Source organism: Magnolia sinica, chromosome 11 (genome assembly GCF_029962835.1).
Source record: "Magnolia sinica isolate HGM2019 chromosome 11, MsV1, whole genome shotgun sequence".
Classification (NCBI taxonomy): domain Eukaryota; kingdom Viridiplantae; phylum Streptophyta; class Magnoliopsida; order Magnoliales; family Magnoliaceae; genus Magnolia; species Magnolia sinica.
Genome location: NC_080583.1, coordinates 79,490,540 through 79,512,878, shown reverse-complemented (window position 1 = coordinate 79,512,878; position 22,339 = coordinate 79,490,540). Strand labels below are relative to the sequence as shown.

General features: G+C 38.9%; 1 protein-coding gene across 2 annotated transcripts; it reads left to right on the top strand.

Annotated features, from left to right (window-relative positions):
- The first annotated feature begins 696 nt into the window (after nt 1-696).
- Nucleotides 697-22,050, top strand: LOC131219446 (uncharacterized). 2 transcript variants are annotated; one of them, XM_058214579.1, is made up of 5 exons: nt 697-835; nt 10,190-11,873; nt 16,273-16,386; nt 17,383-17,532; nt 21,699-22,050. In XM_058214579.1, exons 2-5 carry the CDS (start codon nt 10,452-10,454, stop codon nt 21,837-21,839), a joined length of 1,827 nt encoding a protein of 608 aa, XP_058070562.1. In that variant the 5' UTR covers nt 697-835; nt 10,190-10,451; the 3' UTR covers nt 21,840-22,050. The 2 variants fall into 2 exon arrangements, with proteins under 2 accessions (XP_058070562.1, XP_058070563.1); XM_058214580.1 differs by having other exon boundaries at nt 710-835; nt 10,239-11,873.
- The last annotated feature ends 289 nt before the right edge of the window (nt 22,051-22,339 follow it).

Sequence of the window (22,339 nt, the reverse complement as noted above, 5' to 3'; positions counted from 1 at the left end):
AAGTGGGTCCTACCTTTTATTGATCCAGACCATTGATCTCTTGAGTCCTACCGTGGATTGAACATACGTAAAATCTCTACCCAATTGAATAATCCCAGCCGCTAAATTCAAAGCATTTTGGTTTAACACGGACGGTTGTCCTTTTTTCTCAACCGTATCTCTATAGGCCAAAAATAGAAAGTATGAGATCTACCTTTTAACATACATCCTCTAAAACAATTCATCTACGGTGGGAGACAACTTACCAACGGCTTGGATTACCCAACCGTACGGACCCACACGCAAACTCGTGTATGTAAAAACACGGACTCCTGTCACATACGTTAGTAATCTTCCCCTCTCGTGCACGAAATTATGCTAGTTTTACACCGTTTAAAAATGGTGGTGACTCTTTAACCATACAATTGGAATGATTATACCGAAAATCCAGACCGTCCAAATATCTAGAAAGGATAATGAATTTTTTATTATAAAGATAACACAGACGTTTGATCTATTTCCCTCAGATTTAAATAATTCTATAATTTAAGCAAAAAAAATGCATAGATAAATTTTTATCAGGAAATTTTTAGAGTTTTCAGTCTATTGAAGTGGGATCCATAATTTGAATGGTCTGGATAGGATGTACGTAATTTACATATGTAAAGAGGAAGAGTCACCACCATTTTAAAAAATGGTACTAAATAACTCTGGAATCTAGCCAATCCTCGCAGGCTAAAAGAAAAATGCCCCTCTCTCTCTCTCAAAGAAACGGAACTCCCACACCGATTTTTTTCCGAGTCGTCGAACGCGAGCCAGCGAATTTCGAAATTCCTAGATTTTCTTCTCGTCTCAGGTCAGTCTCCTCTCTCTCTCTCTCTGATTTTTTCTTCTCACAGTTCGATTGGATTCTCGATTTTGAGAATTATTATTATTATTATTATTTTTTCAGATTTTGATTTCATCTCTATTTCATTCCCTCTCTCTATCTCTTGACCTAAAATTCTGCTAGTTTCAAGATTTCCTTGAATTCTATTTCTCATGTTGAGGGTTTGTGTTTCCAACTCATAATTCGCATCTTTCGAATGGAAGCGAAGGGCGATTCATTGGAGGTATGGGCGCTTCTAATTGTAGAGATTTCGTGTCTTGTTGTTAGTGTTTCGGAGGGATTTTCTCTGAATTCAGGGATTTTGGTATTTAGTTTCTTTATAGACGCGGTTTTAGTTATGTGGGTTTCGGGTTTTTGGATGTTTTGGGAAGAGTTTTCTTTGGAATTAGGGTAGAAGTCTAAGCTTCTTATTGGGTAGAGAGAGAGAAAATTTGGATGCTTTAAAAAAAATGGGTGGTTGGATTCCATGTTTTCATGGCCGTTTTAATTAGAAAGCTTTTGGGTTAGTTGGAATTAGGGTTCTAAATCAACATCCTTTATGGGTGGAGAGATTTTTTATTTTTTATTTTTTCCCTCCAGTTGCTGTTGAATCATGGTTCTAAATAGCTTTCTGGAGTGCGACTTGCCTGGAGATCAAAACCGGTACAACTCATTCTGGTTTGGATGATTTCGGTCTGTTTGAATTGGTGATTAATTGGAAAACACTCCTGTTTGAGTTTTCTGGTCTTCGGCTATTCAAGGCCATGTTATCTCAGTGCTGGTACGTGTGTGGGTATTGGGAGTAGCAACTATTAGTTTTGCCGGATCTTCAAAATTGGGAATTCCCCAGATGGGTTTTGAAGTATTTGTCGCTTGTTATAATAATAACTATGTTAAAATACCTTAAACAATATTACAGGTGAGTTTTAGCTAACTTTAGCATTTAGCTAGAGAGAGTAGAGAGAATCAGTTGCTTCAGGCTCATCTTTGTATTGAGTTAAAAATCACAGAATATATGTTTATCAGGTACTGGACAAGGGGAATCTCTTATATACCTACTCTTTTCCAAGTATCTGATTGATTCTCTAGTTTTTTTTTTTTTTTTTTTTTTGGAGCTGAGTACCATAGATTCAGGTACTGGTTCGTGTTGATTAAGTTAGTAGTATGTTCATTTTCTCCTTGGCTGCAGAACCTTCTCTGTAAGTGTTAGGTTCTTAGAGTAGCAACTGGGGCTAGCCTCAATTTGAACTGGAGGCACTGGGGTTGGGTTATGTTTGGTTGGATTTTTTATAACTTGATTTAAATGTGCCGGGTTTAGGTTGAGTCGTAACTTGAACCGACCTAATCTGATTATGCATATGCAACCCAACTCAGTTCAATCTAAAATGGCCTTTGGTCATCTGCAGTGTGGATCTTCATATGAATGGTTTGGAACAAGTTGCATTAGCCAAATCTAGAAATTTGGGTTGTCTCGGATTGAGTTTGGGTTTGGAATATGAAAATTGGTTGGGCTAGGATTGAAAATTGAAGGGTCAGAATCTATGTAGAAGGACATGAAACTGTTTGGAAATTGTGCTGTGTATCCAATGCTCCTAGATGTCGCTAAGTGCTATTTTTTAAAATTATTATTTAAAAACTACCTTAAAAAAAAAAGTTTCATTGTTGTTATCATTGGGACCAAACCAAAATGTCCTCAAACTTTAGTACCTACTTCCTCCGGTGAAGTAGGGGAGGAGACTACCTTAAATGGCTAACCTCATCTTCTGGAATTGGGCAATAAGCTGTTGGAAACCGAGGATTGAGGTCGTCAGATTCCCTTGAAGGTGGAGGGGTAGGGTCTAGTGGGGGTAAGTCCAATGAATTACCTTTCTAGTAATCATCTGAAAGTAGTAGGATGGTGAAAGGAGGGCCACGAGGGCTATGAGCCGGGCAGCTAGTTGCAAAACTAGTCAAAGTGACCTGTCACCCCCATTGTTGTTATTGTTTATTTTTGGGAAACTAGTTTTCCATGGAAATAATTTTTTAATTATTTTTTAAGGATTTATTTACAAATGAAACTCTGTGACCTGTTCGACCAACTATGTGTTATGGGGCATAGTGTTGGATGGTTAGAAGGTAGCACAGGCAAAGATGTAGTGTTGCATAGATGAGGATACTAAGCTGGATGCATGGGAAGATTAGGAAGGATGAAACCAATAATGAGGTCATCCAAAGTAGCCTAGTAGTAGTCCCAACCACAGTTTTAAATAGCAATTTTGGAGGGTGATTCGTTCGGAGACCAAAATAATGTAACTATATCAAAATAAATTGATACAAAACTGAGATCTATGTACTAGTTTGAATGAGTAACACATACAAGGGTTCAAGAGGCAACACATGCCACCATTGCAATTCATGCAAAGAGAATCAACTTCTCAACTTTTCTTAGTATTCAATTAAAAAAAAAGGTGATATGTGCCATAAGTGACATATTTATAACCTGGGAACAATTAGAGCCCTATTACAAGGAAAATGCTATTTTTGTTCGAGTCAGCAAGTTTTAGAACTATGATAGATACCAAATAGTCATGCACACATTATTTGAAACAATTGCAGGTTGCATGTCATCTTATGATGCATATATGCTAACACCAGCAGCCTTCCAGTCACTCCAAACATGTAAAAAAAGCTGTGGCCATCATAGATGCCATCATCTATTGAGGATACGCTAGCATTCATTTCCGCGCATGATTTGCTTCTCCCATTACATGTGCCAGAAGTGGAGTAAAAGAAAGAAGTCATTGTACAAACAGCAAGCTTTTAATAATACACTCTTCCTGTCTACTTATCCTTAGGTTGTTAAGAATGGTACTATTTGGGTTGTACTCTTTGTTTTGGTCTGGGGCTTAGGCTGTTAAGAATGGTGCTAATTGGGTTGTGCTCTTTGTTTCTGTCTGGGCTTCTAACAGTCTTGTGATATGGGATAAGCATTTTGGCTTTGTATTTGTTGGTTTTGGGCAATGATGTGCCTCTTGTCTCCTTGGCCCACTTCTTTGTTTTCCTTTCTTCTTTCAATAGAAGTTTATATTACTTAGCCAAAAAGAAGAAGAAGAAGAAGAAGAAGAAGAAAAGAAAAAAAGAAGAAGAAAAAAGATCTCATGGGAGGAATCGAATTGACATCCATGTCTATAGACTAATTTTGCCTTTTGTTGTAAGTTTTTGCTTGACTTCGGAAAAAATTTCTGTTAGGAACATGCCTAGGTATGGTAGTTCTTTGGATTCTATGCATGAAGAGAGTTAGAGAGAGAGAGAGAGAGAGAGAGAGAGAGAGAGAGAGAGAGAGAGAGAGAGGACTTTTTAGAGAAATGAAATACTTGTGTTAGATCATCTTAACTAACACGAAGACACATATTAATATGAGAATACACATTCACACACTTTACACCCCCACCCCCCAAGCTGGAGCATGGATATCAATCATGCCCAACTTGGAATATAGGCGAAGAAGATGGTGATGACCAATGCCCTTAGTTAGAAAATCGGCGAGTTGATCATTTGACTTGCAAACATTCCTAGAAGCTACTTTCTCTTAGAGAAAATGACAATCAACCTCAATATGTTTGGTCCGCTCATAATAAACTAGGTAAGAGGAGATGTGAATAGTCGTAAGATTATCACTGTGTAGCGTCATGGGAGAAGAAATTGGGAGGCTTGATTTAGTAAAAAGGGTCTTCAACCAAAGTAGCTCACATACACCATGAGCCCCAATACTCCACTTCAGCATTGGTGTGGGCTACAACGGATTGTTTTTTGCTTTTCCATGTCACTAGATTCCCACAAACCAAAGTGCAATAATCGGAAGTAGATTGATGATAAGAAGGAGAGCCAACCCAGTTGCATTACTATAGGCCTCAACATGAAGATGACCATGTGATGTATAAGGAATTCCTCGTCTAGGTGAACTTTTGAGATACTTCAAAATATGGTAAACGACATCCAAGTGATTCTTGTGGGGAGCACATACAAATCAACCGACTATACTAACTGCACATGTAATTTTAGGATGAGAAATAGTCAAATAGAGGAGTTTGTCGACAAGGCGCTAATACAATCCAACATCAGGCAAAGGATCACTACCATCAAGCTGAAGTCGGCAGTTTTGTTCAATAGGAGTGTCTATATGCTTAGCATAGAGAAGACCACAATCACAGAGAAGATTAAAGCTTTTTTTTTTTTCCAAAAAGAAAATGAAAATATGACGTGGAGATCCTACAACTTCAATCCCCAAAAAGTATCGAAGAGACCTAAGATCTTTTAATATCAAATTCTCTAATGAGGAATGTCTTCAATAACTTGATAGCTTCATTTTCATCACCAGTGACAGTGATGTCATCCACATATACAATAATAATAGAGAGACCACTAACATGTTTGAAGAATAGAGTACGGTCAACACAACTTTGTGAATATCCAAACTCATTAATGCATATCGAAAGCAGTCGAACCAGGCTTGTAGGGAGTTGATGAGGACATTCGAGCACTAGTTAGAGTATACCAGAGGAGGAGAGCTTCCGTTTTTTATGGTTAGGTGATGCATACATGGGGCCCCGTGGGCCCAATTTGAGTGTCTAGCCCATTGAAGACCCCACACATGCATGATTATAGATATTTGAAGGCCCCACATTGGGAAGATGCATGTGAGCTATTTAGTTGGACCATTTCGATTGTTGGATCATTGTCATTGGATATCTTGATCGCGGGTCACAAAATAGTTTAGTTTATTTAGTTTTTTACATGTTTGTTATTTTTTGGTTTAGCTTGTATTTTTGCTGAGTTTATGGATTTTTAGGAACAAATTTTATTTTATTGAGCGTCTTTATGTAAAACTTTTTATTTGAGAGTGTCTTTTTGTAAAAAGTCTTTCTTGAGACTATATAAGGCTTAGACGTCTTCACCTTAGCTCATTATTGAGCATATGAAATAAAGTTCCTCTTTCTCTCCACTTTGTGATGAAGTAAAACCTCTTGTGATTGGAGTTATTTGGTGTGATTTCATGGAGTGAATCCAAGTTATCCATTTCTCTCATTCTCTTCAATCAAAAGGTATTCATTCACTTCTCTCTCTCTCTCTCTCTCTCTCTCTCTCTCTAATTTTCTTATCTTCTCCATCAACAAACAAACTCTACCCCCATTTTTGTTCTCCTGTCTCCAATCCTTACACCCTCAACCTAACCCAGCCTAAACCTCGCCCGGCCCAATCCCCCTGACTGTACAATTGTATGGCCATCTTTGGCCGTACCACTATGTCCATACGGATAGACTTGTATGACTGTCTGTCGCACACACAGGTCTTTTGTTTCCCCTATTCAAACCCTAATCCCAAATCCCAGCCATAGTTCCCTAAATTCCTAAAATCTCAAACCCTAATTTCTTCAAAATTCCCTTATTTCGCAAAAATCCCTTTTTTTTTTTTTCCAAATCCCAAAACCCTAGTTCTTAAACCTTTTAACAAACTAAGAGATTTCCTTTAGAAATAGATCAATTCCTATGTTAGATAGAAGTCTTACCTTCCGTAGGTCCTATCTAATCATGTTTTATAAGATCTAACTAATGGGTTGTGATTTAGTCTTGAATATGAGCATAGTTAAATACTTGAATTCATTTAGCTTGTGATTGATTAGCATTATTTTATGCTTTAAATTATTCTAGTTAATCCGTTGATGATCTCATTTCACTATTCTAGGCTAGGCCATCCATCCTACATCATGATTGCTTGAGATTGGAAATGGCTTTGCGGAGTGGTGTAAACTAGTTATTGAGTCACTTATATATCGACACCGAATCGCAAAGTAGACAAGATTTACACTCACAAGCATATTTGAGTAGAGAGAGAGAAATAACTTTATTAATATCAAACTTTTCTTACAATGCTTAAGAAAAGAACTAACACAGAAAAATTTTGAATCACTACTTTCTATACCCCCCCAAACTCTAACTGAATCCCTAATGAGAAATCCTCTAACCAAGAGATTGATTTCAAATCAATTGTAGTTGACTTCAAACCAATCTAATCTATCTAAGATGATAAAAACCCAACAATAATAAAAGAAAATATAGAAATTCCTAATTACATCTCTAAATCAGCCTCATTTCTTCAATCACATCTTTAAATCAACCCCTATTTCTCCCAAAAATAGTAAATTACAATCCTTGATTAGGCTCCCAAAATCTATAAATAAATAGTAAAAAAATCAACACATTTTGGGCCTTACGGTGGGTTATGAACCTACATCATTGTTGGGCCTTACGGTGGGTTATGAACCTACATCATTGTTGGGCCTAAGTGGGCTTGCATTACGGAGCTTACAAATAGAATCACTCCCAACAGTTGGTAGGAAATTCGGAGGAGGTGCCATTTACACTTAATGCAAGTCCCCATGGAAAAAGGCTGATGCAGGACATGAAATTAACCATGGAGTGCAAGAAATCAAGTTTGTGATTATGCCAATATTAAACAGTCACAAAATTCCACACCCTACATACTATCAAACATTCAAGAAGGGGAATCTATGGGGGTCCAAGCCTACACAACCATTAGGGCTGGATTGAATAAAATTATAAGCCAAACGAACCCAAAGCAGTGAAAGAATCACCCATTCTTGCATAGGATTGTTCCCGACTCAAGAGATTCACTAAGTTTTAATTTATGAGAAAATCTAGGGTTTGAAAATTGTGGAAAACTGAGATTTGGGACCCTTTTGGGTTATGGATTTCGGATTAGGAGGTTTTCTAGATGACGGTTAGGGATTGATCAAGGTATTCGAGGGTACAGGGACTGATTTAGCAATTTCCAGATTTCACAATTCCGTTGTACCACATGTTGATCATGTTTAGGAGTGAATATTAGGGATAGATCTAAGGGGGGTTTAGGTAGATGATTAATGGGGGATCCTATGGGGAGGTTTTAAGCCAAAAAAAGGGAAAGAAACAGAGGGGAAAAGAGGACCTGGGATGGGCCACGCACGCTGGACAGCAGGTTGGCCTGGATGCACGTGTGTGACTGGACGTCCGTACGTGTGTGAGGCCCACAAAATTGAAAAATGACTCCTAGGTTAGGATCGGCCAGGGGTGGGTTGTTTCCATACCAAAAATTACTTCGATCTGGCACTTGGTTCGTGCATAGTACTCCATCGAAGTTTCAGCCCCGTAGATGCATTAGAATCTGAAAACCTTCTTGTGCACCATTGTAGGAGAGGATTTTAATGCAAAAATTGGTGAATCTGATGGTGAATGGGGTGTTGAAGATAATGGATGAGATGCGGAAGAAGATGGGGATGATTTGGAGCGGGTGTGGCTTCGCACCACGGTAGTTAACCCTTCAAGGACGGGAGAGCTTCGCACTCAATTTGATCCTTCAACTCAATGTGAGAGCGGGAGAAATGCATGAAATTTTTTTTTTTTTATATTCATAATATCATGAGAGTCCATACATGGGATTGCTTTGTTTATAAGAAAACCCTAACTCCAAAAAGACAAAACTACCATTGCGCTATGTGCGCGTACTAATACCAAAACTAAGATAAATAAAATGACTAATCTAAGCAATCAAAGCTGTTCATGATGTTTCTAATAATAAAAATAATTAAAACTGAAAATCATAAATCATCTAAAGTAGTGGGCCACAATCATGAGATCCGATGGTAGGATCTATGTGATGATTGAGTCCACTCCAATGCTCCATAACGCAGCCCCCTACTTATGGGGTCCTCTAAAGATGTCGTTGTTGATCCAAATCGAAAGTGGGGCCTGCCTCCTCAAATACGTGCGTAGAGGAGGCGTGTGCATGATGTCCCCATCAAAGGCATTCTTGATATTGAGTTGATGAAGAGGCCATGATAAATTGGCACCTAGGGAGAGTAACACGTGCACAGAATTAAGTTTTTCTATAGGGGAAAAAGTTTTGTTAAAGTCCACCCAAATTAAGTTTTGCGACAGGCGTAAAAGTCTTGTGGAAGCCCACCCCCTAGGTCTGAGTAAAACCTTTGGTCATAAGACGAGCTTTGTAGAGATCGACCTCTCCATTTGATTTATGTTTGATAGTGAAAACCCATTTACATCCCTAACCGACAACTGTTTTTTTCCATGAGGCAACAAGTTCAAATTTTATTTTTTTTCCAAGGCATGCAGCTCCTCTAGCATGGCATATTTTCGCTAAGGAAGCTAAAAAGCTTGACGGTCATTCGAAGGAACTGTGATAGGAGAGATATTGGAAAAGAATGCATAGTATGATGGTGAAAAAGAATTATATAAAATGAAATTGGCAAGGGAATGAGCAGTACATGAACTCTTTTCTTTGTGCAAAGCAATGGGAAGATCAGGAGGATTAGGTAAAGAAGTCATACCTAAGTCTATTAGTTGATTGGAGAAGGCTCGTGGTAGGAAAACAATTACTTTATTTCTTCCTATGAAGTACGAACATATGTTTTAAGGCCACCAGTTTGTTGAGTAGCAAGAGGCTGACAAAATGGAGGGATAGTCGAGGACTCAATACTAGATGTGGAGAGGAACAATCAAATATAGGAAGAGGCAAATTATGCGGCATTGGAGATTCCTACAATCTCTGATAAATAGACAGGCTGATTAGGATCATGAAAAATAATTCATACAATCAAATCTATCATTGGTAATTTTCTAACCTGGATTATCACTTATTCCAGGTACACCAACTTCCCTTGGAATAATTGAGGAACTTGCAATATCACTTGAATGTCAAGATGTACTTTCCATTTTGCTAAAAAAAATTCATTCGAAGCTACGCCTACTAGAGACCACCCAAGCATGTTCTCAACTACATGCACACACACAGACACTACTGCCCACCACTCCCAACAACTTAGAACCACTCAAGGGTGTGTGTGTGTCCCTCTTGATTGACACACACACACACACACAAGTGCTCTGTAAGAATTCAACAATAGAATATACATGCACACACATTTGCACACACATTCACATTCCCTACATTTTATAGTGTTAAGTTGAATGATCTTTGGCATTAGGAGCATGCAGTTCTTTTGGACTTGTTGCTGTTCTTGTATTGTGTACATTATTATCTCAAATTCTCAATACCCTTCGGTCAGATTTGTCTCTGTTCGTGCTATGCATAGTAATATCTCAGATTCTCATTATTCTTTAGTCTAATTCTTGTCGCCATGTGATGTCTTTTTGTTAATTTTCTGTCTCTGTGTGTGTGTGTGTGTGTGTCTATATATATATATATATATATTCATGAGGTTTTCAGATAGCATTTAATTCTTCTCTTTCAAATGTGTTTTAATGATTTTTCTTATGTTTTACTTTTCAGTTGGCAGGATCGAAAACTGGCTTACTCCTGAGTTATTTTAATTCCTCAGATTATTGTATGCAAATTGGAAAGAGAAAAGCCACCGACAGTGTTTCTTGACAACCATATGTACGAAAATATGAAGTGGTGAAAAGTTGGAATTTGGATTTAGGACCCAAAAAAAAAAGAAGCAAAGCAGAACCTCTTAAGAGCTGATGATGGCATGAAATAATCTTTTTGCATCTTCAAAAAATTCTTATTCTCAGCAAACAAGGGGAAAAGAATGTCCAGGGGTCAATCTCAACCAAGAACTCAGTTTGGGAGGAGAACCCTAGAAAGGTACAAGGACAGAGGCAAATCTGATAATGTGGTTATCATCGACGTTGATCAAGGCAAATCCAGTAATGTAGTTATGATAGATGTTCCGGAGTCTTCCCATCAGAGAACGAGAGGTTCTAGGGCATCAGGAAGAAATAATAAATGCCCTCCCAAGGTTATAATCAGTATTGATGATGAAGAAGACGGTGATGGCCTTCAAAGCGATGGCACCTCAAGCCAGAAATCACGCTCAGGTTCTAACCAATCTCATCTTTCTGAAGAATCAGATGGTGATGACTGTCAGATATACGACCAAGACAGAAACTTCCCTTTCAAATTATCAAAGTGCAGTAGAATGTGCCCTGGAAAAGGGCCATTCAGACATCGTTTTGGTTTAGCTACAGACTTTGAGAGCAGTTCATCTGATACTGAAAGTGAGAATTCTGATTGTGAGCTTATGCAAGGTTCTTCTGGAGAAATCCGTGAACAGTGGGAAAAAGCTGCGTTAAGGAAAAAGAAGGAGGATGTTCACAGTGGTCAATTTGGATGTGAGGTTCAGGCCAGCGATTCTGGATCTAATGCAAACCACAAAAATCAGTCCCATGAGACCACTCAGACTGAAGCAGAACAATCCGAAGATGCATCAGATCATTCCAGTTCAAGCAATGTGAGCAGTGAAAATGAGAACCTATCTACCTGCACTGCCACTTCTGTACCGGAAGGGAAAAACCATGCTTCGGATTCTGATCAAACTGTTGACCAGGTTAGCTGTGGAAGAGATGATTTTCTGGACAAAGAAAAGCAGGTTCCTGGAGTGCATTCCTCTTCCAACACTCAATTTGAGAGTGACACACATGACACACATGTTAATCATGACAAAGCTAGTCTACAGACCAAAGAAGAATCAACCTCCAAACCTTGTCCATGCACTGGCAAACTGCGCAATGTAACCCAGGTTCATGATGGAAGTGTTTCACAGGATAAAGAGGAGACTGTTCATGGGGTACCTTCTTCATGCAACACTCAGTCACAACATCATGCACATGTTAACCATGAAAGAGTTAGTTTTCAGGGCAAAGAGAAAGCAGTTTCTGGAGAGCCATCTTTGTGCAACAGTCGGCCACATGAAGAAACACGGATTAATGGCGGGACAAGCTGTTTACAGAGTGAACAAGAACAGGTTCTTCAGCAACTCTCCTTGTGCAGTGCTCAACCATGTAATGTAATACCTGTAACTGTAAGAAGTCTTACAACTGGAGACGTGGATGACACATCAGGGGTTCAGAACAATCTAATTAGTGACAGGGAAAAGCACAAGGAGACTGATGAGTACAGGCGTGCTACAGAAGAAGAATGGGCATCTAGGCAGAGACAGTTACAAATTCAGGTTTGGCTTTTAAATTTCTTTCATGCCTTGCATTTCAACCATGATTGCCTAGATCCTTCAAATACCTTGGGGTCCCATGTGTTGAATGTTACACTACATTGGTTTCATCATTGGATCTGTTTTGGTTGTAGCTCACCCGTATGCATGTAATTCTTATATTAAAAAATAATTAAACTGAAAAATAATATAAAGAAATAATAAAAGAATGTAAAATAAAATAATAATAAAAAGATATTTTAGATGTCAACATGTCCTTGTACTTTTGAGATCTGGAGGTGAAGCTCTTCTGCAACCTAGATCTGTACCCGTAACTGATATCCATGCCCATACCCATTACCCATACCTAAGCAGTAAGCATCTTGATATTCTTTTCTGTTTTCAAATGCACATATTTTGCTTCCTTTGACTGTAGGTTTTGTTATTGGGTTACATTAAATCCTTCAAACATCTTGATGTTTCTCCGGTTTTGAACTGTACATATTTTACTTCCTTTGACTGTACATTTTGTCATTGGGCTACATGAGATACCTCTAATATTTGGTTATTATGCCCGTGTTTTTTTTCCCCCCCTGCTAGTGATTTGGTTCTCTTGATCCCTCCTACATCTTTTTTGCTTTAGAATAAGTGATAGTGATGTAGGACGGAATGAGCTAACTTAATACGATGCCATGAAATTAAAAGACAGATTCACTAGAGCAATGGAATGATAAAATAAAGCTAATTTATCGTAAATTCAGAAATTTCAGATTCACGACATGTCCAAATTTAAGCCTATGACAGTCCCACAATGCTAATCTCATAAAGTATTGATTAACCAGGACCTAAGGGAGATAGAACTCCCATCCTAGCATATGATTAAATCTGAATTCAATGGAAATCATGTGTCTTGTAAGAGTTTTGACGTGTTAGGGCTGTTTAAAGGGTAGAGAATGTGGGAAATAGGTTTGGGGTTATCTAGGCTTAGAGGAATTAAGGTTTGGAAGATTAGGGTCGAGGTTTTGGGTTAGGCTTTCAGATTTTGAGCTAAGAGTTTTAGGGCTTCGGGTTTCTAGAATTGGCAATATAGGTTTCAGGTTGTGGGAATTAGGGATTTATGATTTGGACAAGGGATTTTGGAATTTGGGAATTTTAGGGTTAGGATTTTGGGAAAATTAAGATTAGAGTTTTATAGATTTAGGGTTAGGGTTTTAGGGGTTTAGGGTTGGATGGATTAAGGGGTTGCAAAAAGAAGAAAAATGAATATTTAAAAGAAGAAGAAAGTAGAAACACAGAAGAGATGAAGAAGGAAGAAAAGACGAAGATGAGAGAAGATGATACCTTGTTGAGGAGAGAGAAAAGTAGAAAAGATAACTAGGGAATTGCTTCCCGTGTTTTTGCACCACCAATCCAATCACAAGATGAAATTTCGCTCAATCTTAAAGCAAAATGAGAGACATCTCTTTCATTCATAACATGCATATTGGCTATGGTGGGGACGTCCAACCCTTTATAGTCTTAGAAAAGACCTTTTACAAAAAGACGCTCTTAGATAAGATTCTCAATATAAAGATGCTTAATGAATTAGAAGTAATTCCTAAGTCCCTAATCTCAACACAAATATAAGCTATAGCAAAAATAATGAAGCATGTAAATAAAGTAAACAACTAAACTATTTCGCGGCCCATGGGGGTCCGTAATGAAGATGTCTGATGATTTTGATCCAACGGTCCGGTCATCTTGTTCACTCAAATCCAAGGGTCCGACATGTCCATCAAGGTCCTATATGCAACCCACGTGCATCTTCCCAGTGTGGGGTCTTTAAAGATGCACGAACATGCATGTGAGTCTTCACTGTGTTTAGGAGTGTGAATTGGGCCAAGTGGGCCCCATGTAATGGTCGTCTAGCCATAAGGAGACTGGCTCAGCCCTCCTATGGCATGTTGCTCAAATGTCCTTATTAGATAGGCCTTTATGTTCAATTCCACTTTCAAAGGCATGCGATAGGAAGAACATAAGAGGTTTTGAAGAGAAAGAGACTACATTGTGAATTGTTGATGAATTGAGGTATCAATATTGATTCTTGGCTTGCGACGATGTGGCTGATCACTGTCTTAGATCTTGTAGAATTTTTACAAGGCTTGGCAGGCCTATCATCTACTTGAATGCATGGGTTCCTCTGGAATACTTACTGAGTTAAGGGTCGTTCATGACATATGATTGTGATGCTGTATACATTGTTTTGAAAATCTTAAAATAAGATCTTGGGCCTGTTTGGATCGTGAGAAAAGAAAAGACTAATCATTGTTCAATGATGGATTCCCATGGATCCATTTTTGGGGATCTTGTTTGGATAGCAAGTGGAAATCTCATATTCTTCTTACAATGGTCACCTCATATCTTGTGCATAATAATTTGACTATTGAAAAAGCTAATGATTGCTAAGTGGAATCCCACTATTTCCTTTGCCATCCAAACAATAAAAGGTCCAAACAAGGAAAGCATTGTTCTTTTCTTTTCTCACAATCCAAACAGGCCCTTACGGAAAATGGTCTGAAACTCATGCTCAAATCCCATTGTCCAAAAACCCTTTATTGAATTCTATAATTCTTGGGTGGATCTTATCATTCACAATTTGAATCTTTCAATTTCTCTCAATTGTTATGATTGTTGTTCCACCTAGGGACAAGCCATCCCCGTTGTTATTCCACCTATTTTGCAAAGACATGCAATCCCTGTGAACAGTCATATTTTGGGGACAAAATTCCCTTACTTTCCTAGGTTCCCATGCATAAATGTGTTTGACAAACCACTGATAAGCTGTCCATGCTGATAGAAGTTTCCTGAATCCAAGCAGCCCCGTAAGTTGTGTGGTGAGACTCACAATTGTCCTCTCCCTTTAGTTCTTTATTTTCCTGCTATACTTGGATTGAGTATGTTCATTGTGGCCAACAGGTGTTTGGAGTATGTTCATTTAGGCCCACTTTGATTTCATTATATTTTTATTGAGAATTTGTTAGAGATTAGAATCTGTCTCTTCAATAGTCAATAGAAGAGTCTGGATCTTGTCTCTCCTTTGATATTGAGAATTTGTCAAAGAGGCCATTGTGGATCACCTATAAGTGCCATAACCTTTATTATATTATTGTTGTAAATATGCAGAATGCATGTCTGGGATAAATATACTGGTTAAATGTTTGTGCCTAGCAGGACATAATATATGGGTCCTGATGCACCAACAGTGTGCTGATGTGGCATTATATGCAACTGGATGCCTGGACCCTTGTCGTGTGATCGGTACTGTTGATCTGGTGGGTGTGCCATGGATGGGGTACCTCGACTGTTTTCTAAATCCAAAGACCTAGCTTACAGATAAATGGTTAAGGAAAAAAATAAAATAAAGCAATGCACAGAAAAGGACAAAAGATCAGAAGGCTAGGAACTTCAATATAGAAAATTCTTTTTTTGGAGAATCTCTCATCTGCAGTGAAGGCCATCAGATAATGGTTTGGATCACCAAATTATGCCCCCCCATAGGCATATATCAGGATCTTATTCATGACCTGTTTCAAAGGTACTTGATAATTTCTTATACATTGTTAAAATATTTCTTTATTAGATTAGATTATGTTAGCCCTTGTTGCAAGCTGGGCATCATTAGTATAAGATGCTCTAGCTTGAGGGGGTGTTGGAAGTAAAAGGGTACATAGTTGAATACATGGTATGTAAGAGTTGAATAAATATGAAGGACAGTAGATGAATAACTGTAATGGGCTTAGGCCCAACTCAGATGGAAGGGCCCAAGAACCCCACACGGTATGTACATGTTTTGGGCATGATAAAAGTAGAGAATGTGCTAGGGTTACAGACCCAAACATCTCACATATTCCACCCCACTGCAATCTCTACTCTCTTCCCTTCTCTATCATCTCTCTCATTGCTCCTGATAGGCCCTCTCTCAAACTGAGTGTGCACTGCATGCTGTCCATGTAGATGGTCCACCATTGATCATCATCGGATCAATGGTTGGTGCTGTTTAACATACATTAGTAGGATGGTCATGATTGTTTTGTTTTCTCTTTCTTTTATTTTTTTAATGCTTTTTAGGTTTATGTATTAGATATTGGATTTGCTTGATGTGCTCGTTAGCTAGTGGTTATACTCATGTACAGATGGGAGCATGCAGGGTATCTACCCCATTCCTTTATAGCCGGTTTTTATTACTTTACACCTTCAGAATGTCTACCAATACAATGTTTAACTATTAAAGTAGGAGCATCATGTCTAGCTCAATTTTCCAAGTTGCAGGTTTCCAGATTGGTGAAGTGTTGAAAGAACTCTGCATGTGTAAAATGAGAATATCAATGTTAATGCTTTTAGCTCCACCTTTTCTCGGACATAACTTATGTTTATTCATTTGCAGGCAGAAGAAGCTCAGAGGTTGCGAAAGAAAAGGAAGGCCGAAAATCTGCGCTTACTAGACATGGAGAGAAGGCAAAAGCTACGTCTAGAAGAAGTTAGGGAAAGCCAAAAAAAGGTCTGGAGATGCTCTTCTTCCAATTTTCAGGCAATGTGTTGGGCTGGCATGTTGGATTCCAGGCTGGACTTCCCACAAACTGGGCTTGGGCCTACTTCTAGAACAATCGGTTGCGCCTCAGGCTGGATTTTTAGGCCAATTAATGGAGGCATGAGGCTGGGGGCCAAGTTCGATATCATTTACTATTTAGGCCCTCCCAGAGATTGTGTCCAGGCCCAAGCCCATGCCCGGATTCCAGGTTTGGTGAATAATTCCACTAGGCCTGGCCTGTTTTACAGGTTCGAATAGGTTAACTGACCGTGGCCTGAATCTAGCCTGTCTGGATGCTGCCACCCCTTCTTATGATCTCTTCTAGTTTTTCTTTCATCTACATTATTCCATTTTCTTATTGTTTTTTCCTATGCAGAGAAGGGGTGCCACCCCCACGTGTGAGATCCTGGCCACTCATCATGTGGATCCAACTGTTAACATGCCTGTCCTAAATTTCGATTTGGTCCACTCATCTGGTGGGAGTCACATGTATGAGAAAAATGGGCAGTTAGAGAAAGTGATCAGTGGTCATACTCAGTGTACACGTGGCCTATCTAATTCATGGAATGGCCTGATTTTGGTCTGGTCATGTTTGTGATACATGGTTCTAAATATCATTTGAAACCAAGTTGACCCATCCTAATTGTCTCATTTTTAGTGGGCAATGGCGAGTCAACAAACTGAAAGTCTGAAACAGGGCCAAAACGGAACAGGTTGGGGTGAGTCGTACCCAGCGAGTGGCTCTCTGAAACTGCTTTTTTAAGTCCATCTCATGGTGGGCCTTACCTGATGTATGGCCTGGAACTTGGACATGTGTGCCACATTGGCATATATGTGGTGATGCCCCTTTTCATCTCAAGCACACAAGTCCCCTGCAATTACCTTATTTGTCCGTCCACTTTAGCATGATTTGGTTTTTACATTTTATGAAGTGTCATTGAAACTGTATAACGATACCAATTTCAGGATGAGGAAACTATAAACTTGAAAGAGCAGCTTCGTGTTGAAGTTCGGAAGGAACTAGATAAATTGGAGCTGAAGTACAGAGATATGGCTTCTCTACTCCGTGGTTTAGGCATCCCTGTTGGAGGGGGCAACCATCCCATGTCACGTGATGTGAGTTGCATGCATTTTGTATTGTCTCTTGGGGATTTAGATTATTATTATTATTATTATTTTTTTTTTTTCAATTTTTAAATTGAAGTTAAAATAAATAACCTGATATGGTTATCAAGATGTCAACAACACGGGCCTCATCAGGGTTGGCTTGTCACGACCTGTAAATACTATCCTGAGCCTAATATGAACCCAGGCCATAAAGAAATTTCTACACACACACACACACACACACACACACACATATACTACCACTACTAATCATTATTGTCATCTTAGCCTTACCACAACTAATGGGGGTGGGCTATACTACCACTACTAATATGCATCATCATCATCATGATCTAATCAACAAATTTCACCACTGCCATAATCATCATGACCTAATCAACAGATTTTACCACCACCACCAACACCACCGATTTTGAGCTTGCTGGCTTGCTTGCCATATTGACACCCTTATAACCTGATTAAATGCTTTTTGTTCCCTCTAAATGTCTGATGAATTGGTTGGTTCAAGTGCTAATCACCTAGGTTGGGTAAACTTGCAAACTGGTGTGCATGTTGGCATCTCTCTGCTAACTCAAGGAAGTTAATCACATAGTTGGGCTGATTATTGGACTTGGGTGTGCTGATTATTTCACTATTCACTATGTGATATTTCCTGTGATGATGTGATCCAAAAAGCATTTGGCATGATGCTATGTTTACATGGAGTCTCTAGGATCACTTTAGAAGGCAATATCTTGGTGCACAATTTTTTGGATGGATTCAGTAACTGAATGTTTGCTAGCCCCATGGTTTCCTCTCCACATGTACCTTTACATGGTACATGTGTCAAACTGGTAGAGGTGCATATGAAATCTGGTCTGTGAATATGATGGCCCTCACCATGCAGACGATGGAATTCTTAAATCAGGCTGTTCAGCTCATCAGTTGGGCTGCACATAACTGTTGAATGTGGAGCTTTGGGATATATATATATATATATATATCTATATATATATATATATATATATATATCTATATATATATATATATTTGATGACAAGGTTTTTGTTCATGGGTGCCCTGTCTGATGAATGACTAGCCACATGCTCCTCTTCACACACATCTTTACACATGTCACATGTACCAAGCTGTTATGCAAATGCACCATCTGATCTGTGCATGGGGTTGGCTTCACCATGCAGATGTTCGAATTCTAAATTCAGGCTCTTCGAGTCATTGGGTTTGTCAGATGTGAATGTTGACTGGAGCTTTGGCAAACATTTTATAGTCCGACCATTCTTTAAGGGTTAGTCCACCTGATGAATTGACTAGCATGATTTTTGCATCAGATCATCTTCATGGTGGGCCCACTTCATGCATGGATTAGATGTTCCACACATAGGGGCGGTGCCATGGTGGAGGTGGTTTACAACGTCTAAATCAATAGACAACTGAAAGTATGACTCGGCATACAAGTATGAATCACCTGATGAGCAGACATGCTGATTTTTGTGCCAGCCGACTTAACAGTGAGGCCTACCATTTGCATGGTACGAATCTCCTGAACAACTGGCATGTTGGGGGAAGGACCTGGTTGTACAGGAATTAGCATAGTTCACACACACTCTCTCTAAATCTCTATATGATGCTCTTCAGTAAGACCCCAAATTGGTGCATTCGATGGACTGTATACAGGCTGCAAAATGGCCTGAAAACAGTCACAACTGAGGCCTTGAAAAGAGTACTGTTTTTGTGTTTTACTGGTTCAATTTGGCAAAAGGAGACATGAAGGGAGCTGTTGAAAATTTTAACAGGGGATTTAGAGAATTTTTTTCATAGAAAGCCTTTAGATGGCTTTCTAGAATTCCTGTTTTAGGGTAGTTCTGGGAGTAAAGGGCTTTACATTTCTACAGGTACAAATCTGACTAAATTAGAACTTGGAAAGGCATATCTCAAGGTTGTGAAACCTGTAGTATATCATTCTTAATGCATTAGACAAAAACTATCTTTCTCTTCCAATATCTCTATGAATTTGGTAACAATGTCTTACCAAATACACAATGCAAATAATTGCTGGTCATGTACCCTGGCTTTTGATTAAAAAGAAAAACGGACACACACAAGACTCCCCAAGATGGGACCAAACCCTAATGTCCTTAAATTTTGGTACTTATTTCTTCCGGTGAAGTAGGGGAGGAGACTGCCTTAAATGGCTAGCCTTGTCTTGTGGGAACAGGCCTTGTGCTGTCAGTAAACAAGGATTTGAGGTCATCAGATACCCCTGAAGGTGGAAGAGTAAGGTCCGGTGGGGGTAAGCCCTGTGATTACTCTCTTAGTTAATCATCTGAAAGGTAGTAGGATGATGAAAGGAGGTTATAAGGACTACAAGGGGACGACCAGTTGCAAAACTGGTTAAAGTAACCTTTCGCCTCCACAAGGCTCCCCAAGATTCTTTGACAACTGAGCTGCTTGAGCTTTGCGTCGAAGTCCAAGTTTGTGAATTTGATGATGAAACTGGTTGCATCACACTATCATATGATATGAACAGTCACTGTTGAGTGTAGAGAAGTATGAATAAATGCTTGCTTAAGCTCAACCAAAAGAATTGGTGGCTCTTGGGAGGCCTTGGGCTGGTAATGGGTTCTGACTGAGGAACCACTGACGGACACATGATGCCATCCATTCCATTAGACACGAGATTTGATAGGATGGGGAACTATAGAAAATGATGGCTTTCTCCTGTCACTGCAAAATTCACCCACACGAACCACAATCAAATAATGTAGCTATATACTTAATATACTCCGATACCCATAGTGGTTTAGTTCCTTTCTTTCATGCAGAGCTCCTGCTTTTACATATTTTCTGCCTAAACTTTTTTCTTCCCCCCCCCACACACCCCTTTATGATGATGATTAAGCATGAATTTTGAAACTAGGGCCTCACTGTTGTACAATTGATGACATTGTTTCTGCGTGAGTCTGGATTATTCAATGGGTCAACCGCGGCAACTCTTCTGCAGTAGCTTTTCCCTCTCTGCTTTAGTCCCTATATTTTGAGAACAATGCAGCTAGACTTGCCTGCCTTGTAGTTGGCAGCCAAGTCAAATAGGGTTGCACTGCATACTAGGTGAGCTCTAGCCTGTGGTTTGGCAGGCATGCTGAAGATGCATTCTGCTTGCAAGCATTCAATGGAGGACTGGTATTCCAGTTTCTTTGGTGAAGCTATTGGCTTTTCAGTATTGAGTATTATTCTTTGTCAATGTTCCTGGCTGACAAGCCTAAAGGTTATCCTATCATCAATATCGATATAATTAGTGGAGCTACTCAAGTGGATAGTTTTATTTAAAGGGTTAGGCATCAATCCTTCCACAATTTCAGTTTTTTCCCCCTTCAATTTAAGAAGTTTCTAGTGTTCCCTTTCATAATGCTTCTGATAATTTCAATCAGCAATAAAAAATGGGATCTTTGGGGTGATAGAGAATAACCATTGTAATGCAATAAAAAGTGTTCCAATTTAATATGATCACATAGTGATGTTGTTTATCCTAATTTGTTTATAATCTTGTATTAATGTATTAAAATTTGACATGATATTAACTGTACATTTTTGTGTACGTTCTATTGGTTTTCTGATAATGGTTGGAGGAATACTATGATACTCTGGCAGTGTGATGGATGATACACAGGCAGTTAGAAATTACTCAAAGTTTGTTTATGTGGCATACAATAAGTCAAACTAAACCGTCCAAATTATGGCAACAATTTAGATGTGTCGCGAACCAAAGTACTCTTATTTGGTTATCGAAATATTAGATGACTGAACGTTTTGTTGAACAGTTAGAGATAAATGATATCCAATGGTCTTATTCAAAAAACAAGTGCCCACGAATCAGAGGTTAGAATTGTCAACCAACCTGGATTTTATACTGTAATTTAATGACAGTGTTTCACAATTATTCGGTTTAATTTGGGTTTATACACGCACATGTACCCTTTTTAAGTGCCTGTGCATCAAGCGTCATACATAGCCAGAGTATCAGTAACTCCCTTAATGGTTGTATATTTTTGTTTACTTTGTTTCGAATTTATGCTGTAGACCAACCTTTTGATTTACTTTGTTTGGTGTTTTGGTTTCAGTATTGGTTTCTTACCAAATATTAATGCTTGCCACAGGTAAATGCAGCTTACAAACAAGCCGTGCTAAGATTCCACCCAGATAGAGCATCGAGGTATGACATCCGTCAGCAGGTTGAGGCAGAGGAGACGTTCAAGCTGATTTCCCGCTTGAAGGAAAAACTGTTACCAACAGCATAGTATGCAAACACACATTTCCCTCCCGAATTTCATGTATTTTGCTGTGAGTCCCAGTAGCACACATAATCATGTGATCAAGTCTCTTGTTGAAAAGATTGCCATTGTAGGTTATGTTCTTCTTAGCCGATTTTTAACCCCCCACCATGGGAGAGAATCACAACTGCATTTTTCCATATCTGCCTGCTATAGAATTGAGATTTTAGAGTTTTTACTTGTTTTTGCTGATTCTTGAGAGCATGAGGATCATTGCCTCATATTGTTAGAATATATACTTGTAAGGGAAAGTGGTCAAGTACATATATATGTTTTGTACGAAATGTTGTATTGTCCTATTAATATAAAGGGAATGCATCTCACAAGTTGCTTCCTAATTGCAACCCAGTAAAATACTAAAGTCTTCAATCAGTGCTTTTGGCATCACCTCAACATCACAAACACACGCATGTAAACAGTATTTGCACAATAACCATATCACCTACACGATTCTACTGCTACTGCCT

What these genes read in the sequence shown, in the direction of transcription:
- LOC131219446 (XM_058214579.1), top strand. Translation starts at nt 10,452, where the DNA reads ATGTCCAGGGGTCAATCTCAACCAAGAACTCAGTTTGGGAGGAGAACC. An exon ending in TTAGGGAAAGCCAAAAAAAG is followed by an intron (nt 16,387 to 17,382) that starts GTCTGGAGATGC and finishes TACCAATTTCAG; the next exon opens with GATGAGGAAACTATAAACTT. An exon ending in ACCATCCCATGTCACGTGAT is followed by an intron (nt 17,533 to 21,698) that starts GTGAGTTGCATG and finishes TGCTTGCCACAG; the next exon opens with GTAAATGCAGCTTACAAACA.